Source organism: Pseudochaenichthys georgianus, chromosome 1 (assembly GCF_902827115.2).
Source record: "Pseudochaenichthys georgianus chromosome 1, fPseGeo1.2, whole genome shotgun sequence".
Lineage (NCBI taxonomy): Eukaryota > Metazoa > Chordata > Actinopteri > Perciformes > Channichthyidae > Pseudochaenichthys > Pseudochaenichthys georgianus.
The window spans coordinates 40,815,772-40,824,986 of NC_047503.1; the positions used below are offsets into that span (position 1 = coordinate 40,815,772).

The 9,215-nt window shown below is 42.4% G+C and overlaps 1 protein-coding gene across 1 annotated transcript in view; it reads right to left on the minus strand.

The window, feature by feature from the left end:
* The window catches only part of LOC117452966 (noelin-2-like), a 31,652-nt gene extending 25,740 nt beyond the window's left edge, over positions 1-5,912 (minus strand). Inside the window, exon 1 of the mRNA XM_034091794.2 lies at positions 5,398-5,912. Within this exon, the coding sequence (XP_033947685.2) occupies positions 5,398-5,541 (144 nt within the window). The 5' untranslated portion in view covers positions 5,542-5,912. The remainder of the gene's footprint in view (positions 1-5,397) is intronic.
* Between the last annotated feature and the right edge of the window lie 3,303 nt (positions 5,913-9,215).

Genomic DNA, 9,215 nt, shown 5'->3' on the forward strand with positions numbered 1-9,215 from the left:
TCTGTAACAATTGTTAAATATGCTGATTACATTTAACTTTAAGTGAGAGTCGTAAAAAAGTCCCTGTCTCCAGCAGCTCCTTAAACGTGACAAATGGCTACTTCTGCTTATTTAAAATCAATACATCCAAATTACATTGCTAATGTGCTTCTTCAAAGTGTGCATACAGATCAAGCTCCATCAACATTGCCAAGGATGCTCGGGAATATTTAGATTTTAATCACATCCCTTCGGGTTTTCTTCCCTACAGACTGCATATACATGTGTGTTCATTCAGACAGTGCATAGCAGGGTTACAGTAGGATCCATTTCATAAATTAGATTCATAGAAAATGGAAAATAAAAAGACAAAAATCTAAAGAAAATAGGGCTTCTTTAAAGCAAAAATAAAAAGCATTGCTTAAACTATATTTTACAGACTTGAAATGTTGTCATGTTTGTTTGTTGTCATGTTTGTTTTTGTTTGTGTGAATCTGTTTTTGTGTAAAAGTGTTTTTCAAAAGGACAGTACGAGTCATACAACCGAAGCAGTTTCCGTTGTGCCTTTTCTAACACCCATTTTCTCAGCATGTTACTCACGTCTGGTTGTTGTTAGAAAGTGGACACATATGTGTTTTAAAATGTCCCTGTCCTATTCTAGCTTGAAGGTAAATCTCAGCAGGATTTCAGGAGCGTCTGTCCATTATTGTTAAAAAGGAATGTGCACTTTATTCTACACAACTGTGTCTAAATGAGATATCTCTTGTTTGCAGCTAAAACCAGCCGTGACATCTCCCACATGCTCGTGTCCAAGAGAGCTGGCAGCAGAACTGCAGAGTGTCCACACTCTGATTCCACAGACCGAGCTGCTGTTCTCTTTGGCAGAAACTCACCGGCTCCCCTGAGCTCCCACAAATCTGAATTTTAAAAAAAGATTTCTACCCGACTCACTGTCCAGACCAATTCTACTCTAGCTGGTACATGTTCATTCTCATAGTCGAAACACATTCCTTCAACACACTGTTTGCTTGCGACTGCCCCATTTCTCTTTAACCACACAACTAAAGCATGTCATGTTGTCCCTGGACAATACGTTCAGATGTTGTATTACCAGATATGAAAGACAATTATGAAGATAAAAGGCCAGCAACTAAATACCTCATTGATTATTATTATTATATATTGTTGACATTTTTTTATTTACCATTTATCTGAATGTATGTGGTTGGTCATTTGAAGTGGTGCACTTTATAAAACTTGAGATTTAGTTGTATTCTTGGGGTTCAGGTATTAATCTAAAAACATTGACACTTTATTATGGATTTATGAACCAAAAAAACCCAGTTAAAGCTGGTTTAATTATTATTTTCAATATAAGTAAGTGTGTGTGTGAAAGTAGAGACGCAATCATCAGAAATGTATCCCTGACTCTGCTAACAGAGCTTTGTGTTGTGCCTCAGGAGGCTCCAACAGGACAGGAAACACATTACATTACATTTAGGGTTGCAAAGTTTCCGGAAAGTTAAGCTGGGGAATTTTGGAAATGTTCGATGCAAAATTAAACAAAAAACATGACATTTCAACAGATTTTTTTTTTTTTTTTAAATGTTGTTTTTTTAAGTAGAACAGTTTTAATTATTTTATTTAATAATTATTTGTTTCATTGAAGAACGAATGAATGAATGGGACAGGAAGGTTGAGTTAAATATTACTCATCCAACCCCACTCATTAAAACATTTCAAGCACTCCTCTGCATTTTGGCTAAACCCTGTCAGTCAACGGGCTCTTCCTGGGCCTCATCAACATCCACCTCTTCCTCTTCCTCTGCAGTGTCACTGTCCAGCCTGTTGAGGATGGCTCTGTGTCCGGCTCAGAGAGCCTTAGGTTTGCCCGAATGCCAACCAGTGTTTCCACTCTCACATTTGTGAGCCTGTTGCGAACCTTTGTGTGGTCTCAATAGCCATGCAGTAAGCAGTGTGCTATGGCATGGATATTCAAGTGTACTTGAATGGCATCTGTTTATTTTAGTCAAGATTATGATAAAATATACTTTCCCCAACTATATTTAAGTTCCCTATGAAGAGCCAACCTTCAATTTAGAAAATGCCCGTTTATTCCCGTGGAAAGTTTCAATCTTTGAAAATTCCCGGAATTTTGCAACCCTAATTACCTAAATACATCTCACCTGTTAGACGCTTTTATCCAAAGCGACTGACATACATTCAATACTGTGGACAATCCCCACAGGAGCAATTTGGGGTGAAGTGTCACAACGACATGCTGACTGCAGTGGGACTCGAACTTGCTACCCCCTGATTCCAAGTTCAGCGCACTATCCACTGAGCCACAGCCTCATTAAGTGACCAGCTGGTGGACACAGTGGAGCATTTAGCAGCTGAAAAGCCAAATAACCATAAAGTAATTACAACATTGTTTATTTAAATTCAGATTTTTTTGTCAATGTTCCTCTGTATCATCTGGGTCTTTAAGATCGCTGGAAGTTCTGTATCATCTGGGTGTTTAAGATCGCTGGAAGTTCTGTATTATCTAACTTCAGTTTGTACAGCTTTTAATTTGCTCCCAATAAGCCAAATGCACTAGTGCAGATTGTATAATCACATGTTGAAAGTGCACCACTTGATGCACCAGTGATTTGCTAAAAAAACAAACATGAATGCAATCCATTTAATATTAGATAGGTTGAATGAAATATTTGAATGCATTAATTGCACATAAGGTATTCAGTCGTGCTCCCATTTCCCCATTAGGTTTCTTTAATGAGAACAACGTAGATGTTGTTCATGTGATGCTCAAAGCCGCACTCTTTATCAACAGTTGGAAAACGCCATCTCAGTGGTTATATAATGAGGCTTTATAGAATAGATGAGTTATTTTGGGACATCGTTAGGTAGTGCTGAGGTGACGGCAAAAATTACCCTGCGGTCTAAAACGTTGGACTCATTTCACAACAAACGAATGATGAGCTCATTTAGGCGAGCTTTAACTGGGTCTTCCGTCTGACCTACTTACAGGAGAAGTGCTAACATTTAGGGACAATGTAAAAGCATGACACACACCCGCCTGTCACAGTGTTCAGGCTGAGAGGCTGCCCTACAAACCATGACAAAGAATAATGAGAGAGGAGGCTGGGTGCATGGAGACACCAGAAGTGGTTTCTTTTGGGGGGGGGGGGGGGGGGCTGGAGGGAAGCATCTGATAAGTCAATCAGCTGGGTTTGCTGTGGTAACCTTGAAGTCCTATTTACAATACAGCGGACGGGGTCGGGGTGTTTTAAAGGAGGACGTGGATGGGATGAGAATATAAGCACCGTGTGTGGCTACTGCTGGATGCCATTAAACAGAGGACGACATGAGGCACCCAAGGGTTCATTTCACACGAGGGAAACGTGATAAAAATCTACTCAGGCAGCGAAGCTGATTGTGATCAGTGCAAATAGAGAGAGAGAGAGTTGAGAGCTAACAGAGCTTAATTCCTGGGATAATTAAAAAGATAAAGAGAGAGGAGGTGGAGATACTGTAGTGTTATTCACACACAACACATCTAAACGTTGTCATCAACCTTTATTTAAACCCTATGGCTTTTTTTCTGAAGGTAACAGGGTTTAATTGGAACAAGTAATAGATAAATGTTTATAGTAGGTCAATGTAACAGATAAATGGTGAATAGCTAAAGATAATCTGTGAACGGTTCAAATAGGTCGCTAAAAATAATAAATAATTGGTTAAATTAGCAATGGTGATGTATTGTTACCGTTATATTCCCCAGTTAGCCAATATAAAAGGATGAACTATTGAAATAACTCAAATGAATGGATACACTTGACCAAACCTGCCTGAACCAACAGTTTGACTGGATGAAAACAAACTGTACCATTTCACTTTTATATAATAATAATAATAATCACATTTTGATGGATGTCAATGAAGAAGTGTTTTGACAGAACTGTTAGGTTAGGAACAACGGAAAACATCGTCAAAGTGATTTACAGTCACACAAAAGCTGAACACCTCAGAGATTACTGTCATCTGCTGACATGGCATGAAGTAGCATCACTGAACATCTCCATCTGTTCTCAGCCACTGTGTGTGTGTGTGTGTGTGTGTGTGTGTGTGTGTGTGTGTGTGTGTGTGTGTGTGTGTGCGTGCGTGCGTGCGTGTGTGCGTGCGTGTGCGTGTGTGTGTGTGAGTGTGTCAGTGTGTGTGTGGGCGTATAGTTGCATGAGACTGCGTGCACTTTGCTGAACTTGCAAAGTACCACCACACAGCAGCTGTGAGGCGCCTCTCCAGCCGGAAAGCTAAATCATGCAAAGCCCAGGATTGCACATAAACACACACACACACACACACACACACACACACACACACACACACACACACACACACACACACACACACACACACACACACACACACACACACACACACACACACACACACACACACACACACACACAGTTTATATACCGAGTTAAAAGACCTGTATGTGCAGCGGTCCAGCATACACATGGGTTGCCAGGTTGTTGCTAGGGCAACAAATTGCTTGCTGTCCCATGGGTGAGTCAGCCTTCCCCAGGAGAAATATCACCCCGGTAAGTCAGAGAGAGAGAGCAATCCTATTACCCCTCTGTGTGTGTGTGTGTGTGTGTGTGTGTGTGTGTGTGTGTGTGTGTGTGTGTGTGTGTGTGTGTGTGTGTGTGTGTGTGTGTGTGTGTGTGTGTGTGTGTGTGTGTGTGTGTGTGTGTGTGTGTGTGTGTGTGCGTGCGTGTACTGTACACATGTACTTTAAGAGTCATATAAACAGAAAATATTATTTATTGAGTGCACTTTATTTTGCACACTGCCCTTTTTTCTTCCCCCACATGCAGCTCTGAATCTGGTCTTCTGTTTGTGCTCCTTGTGCTCTTTGTTCTGCACCAGTGCACAGATCACATATCTGCTGCACGAGGGCTACATATGACTGCATGTGTTGACCCCTCCACCTGACTCGTTATCCCTGTCACCTGGAACAGTGTCTGGTGTGTTGCTGCAATTAGAAGGAGCAATCACTCTAATCAAATTGAGAGGACGTCCTATTAGAGAGCTAATGCAATACCATGCACTGAGTGGGTGCTGATGTGCTCACAACAGCTGATTGAAGTACGTGCTAGAACACTGAATGAACACAAGATAAACTTTAGCAGCAATAAACACATCTTTTATCTCGTCCGACTCCTACGTAGTGAACAGAACGTTAGAGAAAGCTGGAGTGTGTGTGTGTGTGTGTGTGTGTGTGTGTGTGTGTGTGTGTGTGTGTGTGTGTGTGTGTGTGTGTGTGTGTGTGTGTGTGTGTGTGTGTGTGTGTGTGTGTGTGTGTGTGTGTGTGTGTGTGTACAAAGTGTGTTTTTATAGAATACATACACTGACGATCCGCTCATGCGTGCCCTCAGGGGAAATTATGGTTCCATTGAGTCCCACCAGCGACGGCAGGGTCTGGGACATCCAGTTAGTTACCATCGCCATGGTGCTGAGCACGGCGCCAATCTTCAACATGGGAACACTCATCCTCACACACACACATTCACACACAAACAAACAGAAACTCTGGCCGGCTCTCACACACAGTCCAAACTGTTGACAGGGTTCATGCTAAAAGCAGCAGCAGCAGCACAACATGATGCGACAGGTAACACGAGCAATCAGCCCAAGAAGAAAAGCCAGCCCGGATCGTCCCGCTGCCAAAGTGTCCTGCACTGCTACAGGTTAGAGGATCAGTGCTGAGCACAAGCCTCTCCAGACGCCTTCATGTGAAGATGAATCAAGAGGGAAATCCAACGCTCTTCTGAGGCTGCAGGAGAAGCTCCTGGAAACAGCTGCTTAGGTCCGACTGATCTCTGTGTGTGTTTCCTGGACTCCTTCCTCCGCCTGGCAGTAAGACGCTGTGGCTGAGCCAGCGCCGCTCTCTCATTTATCCACTAACGCTCTCCCTCCCTCCCTCCCTCCCTCCCTCACAGACTCACTCCCTCTCACTCATGCACTCATCTATTCTCTGAGCTTCTTCAACACATTTCTCCTGCACAATATCTCCTTAATGAACAAGCAGATAATATAAAATATGAAATGAGCTGACAAGAAACAGCTGTACATTTATCATCCTTTCTCTTGTTATCTCCTTTCCTATGCATGCATCCTTTCCTCCTTGTTTTATTGTCCTCTAATTTCCCCTTTTTCGTCTTTCCTGCAGCCTTTTTGTTTCCTCTTTATACGTTTCGCCCCATTTTACTTTGTATTGATTGAACGCAAACGGCTACATGAAAGCACAATGCTATAGATTGACCTGTATGTGTGTGTGTGTGTGTGTGTGTGTGTGTGTGTGTGTGTGTATGTGTGTGTGTGTGTGTGTGTGTGTGTGTGTGTGTGTGTGTGTGTGTGTGTGTGTGTGTGTGTGTGTGTGTGTGTGTGTGTGTGTGTGTGTGTGTGTGTGTGTGTGTGTGTGTGTGCAATATGTGGACTGCATACTGATGCAACACTGTCCCCTTGTGGCAAGCAGTCCCCTGTCCCCAGCTCAGTATGCAAGCTGTTTCTCACTTTGAGCAAGACTTGAGTGGAGGAACAAGATGTTCAAAGGATGTTTTTATTTGGTCTGTCTGCAGCGTTTCCATGGAAGCAACAACATCCCCAATAACATCCAGTCACTGTGCCACTACATTGTTGTGTTTGTGTCAAGAGACAGAGACTCTGCAGAAAAGGAGCTACTGTAGTAAATCTGCTACAGAGCGGAAGTATGTCTCAATTCCACACTACATGTACTGTGCATGTATGGACTGCCCAGTATGCTGCACATATAGTCAACAGTTATGTACAGTCAGGAAATAACACAATGCATGGATTATGTGCCATCGTTTCCCACTATAGTGAGTCTGTTTTTATTATATTACCTATTTAAAACCAATATTTAGATTGATTGAATACATATTTTAGACCATTCATAAATAGTTAGGATGAGAGTAGCTTAGATTTGAGCTTGTAATGTTTCTGTATAATACATGAAGTCTCTCAATTATGGATGTAATGATAAAATGTAATGTACGTTATGTTTAATGTCTGGGTCCCTGTGCTATAGCTTATCGCGGTGTCTCATTTCACTTGTCTCCATTATGTCATGATTTTAATATTATATGTAATGCCATTGGTAGCCATTGGGTTGTGGACTATGGCTCTGAAGCCTCGAGCTTTTTTGAAGTGACTACAATGTTTCGTTAACTGAAAAAGCAATGTAAACGAGTTCAAGAAATCAACATGATTTTTAAAGCAGATTCAGTTCATAACATCATGCTAGAACATCTATTATATACAAGGGACAACATATTCAAGACACAGTCACACACACAAGTTCTTAAAAAAACACACACACACACTCTCACCGACAAATACAAGCATGGTGTTCCATCCACTTGGGGATTAAATACAGATAGCAGCCTCTCCTGTTTCAGAGTTAGCTACAGTAGATGGTCTTGTTGGTTTGTTTCTAATCAGCATGTTTTTTTGTACTGAGGTGCAAAGCCGTGTGAGCTTTGTTTACAAGTAGCAGAAATACATTCAAGTTTTAATGCGGAACCGATCTTATAATCTTGTAAAGTGCTCATTCATGTTATTTTGGAAAGAAATCAGCTGTCGTCGCTGCACCGCTGATTTTAAATGGGTGCCATAACCATAACAGCTGTCTAGCTTGTTATTAATGCTTGTTATCTCAGAGTCAGGTTTTGATCGAAAGCCCATAAGTTTGAATATGTTTTTGAAATGGTAAAAGGCTGTGATGATTAGTATGGCTCTTAAAGTTAGCTTGCTGTCTATGATTACACTCATATATTTCTAGCTTCAGTTTCTGCTCTCCAGAATGACATTTGCAGTTTCCTGTCAAAAAGCTTCTGAACCAAAGATGAGTTTCGTCTTTGTTCAATGAAAGACAGTTATCTGACATTCGTAGATAAACATCATTCACACTGTACACTGTGGAAGGAATTTGAAGCGATCTGCACCAAGACCAAACAACGCCACTGTAGGGACCTGTCAATCATAAGGTAACCACGCCATCTGCCACACCATGCTTTTTATATATTTGATTCTAAATAACCATCATTTACAAACAGAATAGCGAGCTGTATTGAAACTGAAGAGATATAAAACTAGCCACTAAGACCATACACTCTTTGGAAACCAATGCTAAGTGAGGTAATACATCCAGTGATACATCAGGTCATTTTCTCATAGACTTCTATACAACCCTAACCCCCTGCTGGTTAGTACTGAGAACGCAAGTTTAAAGGTCCCAAGTCATGGCCATTTCTACTGATCATAATTCCATTGTTGAGGTCTACTAGAATACATTTACATTGTGCAATGTTCCAAACTCACATTGGTTTATCACAGCATCTCTGTATAGTATGTGACTCTCTGTCCTACACGGCTTGTTGGAGCTCCTGCCCCCCCCTCCCTCTGAGCCCACTGTGCTCTGATTGGTCAGCTCGCCCACTCTGTTCTGATTAGTCCACCACCGTTACAGCTACACATCAGTGTTTATGTTTTACAACGGCGTTTGTTAGCAACCAGAAAATGACACCAGTAAGGACAAACAGATGAGAATGCTGCGTGGGGTCTGGGTGCCGTGTCGGCGGGACGTTGCGGGGCTCGCTGCCCGCCCTTTGAGGCTCGAGGAGCGGACAGTGTGAGCTGGATTACTGGTGTTGTTTCCCGGTTGCTGCGTGGGGTCTGCGAGACAGCGAGACACTGCGGAGCTCAGCCTGAGCACACACACACACACTCACACACTCACAGCCTGTTAGTGTGTGAGTGTGTGTGTGTGTGCTCAGGCTGAGCTCCGCAGTGTACGGAGCTTTTGTCCATTTGGACTTAGTTACGTCAGTACGCCCCGGAAGGAAAAAATGGAAAAAGAAAAATCTCCAACGAGGTGTTCTGGGGCAGCATAGACACTTATTTCCTGTGTTAGAGTTGTACTCGCTACAGGGGGTGTTTCTCAATGTCGAGGACGCTTCCTTGGTAGGACATGTCTTCCGAGTCACTTCCTTCAGAAGCTAGGCAAGAATCCTTCCTGGCATTCGGAAAACGAAGAGTGGAACAGGCGAGCAAGTGTGCAGGTGTGCGTCATATGAGAGGCCCCGCCTTACATTTTCCACCACAGATTTTGGAAAATTGGTTCATGCGCAAAGCTTTGAGGGTTA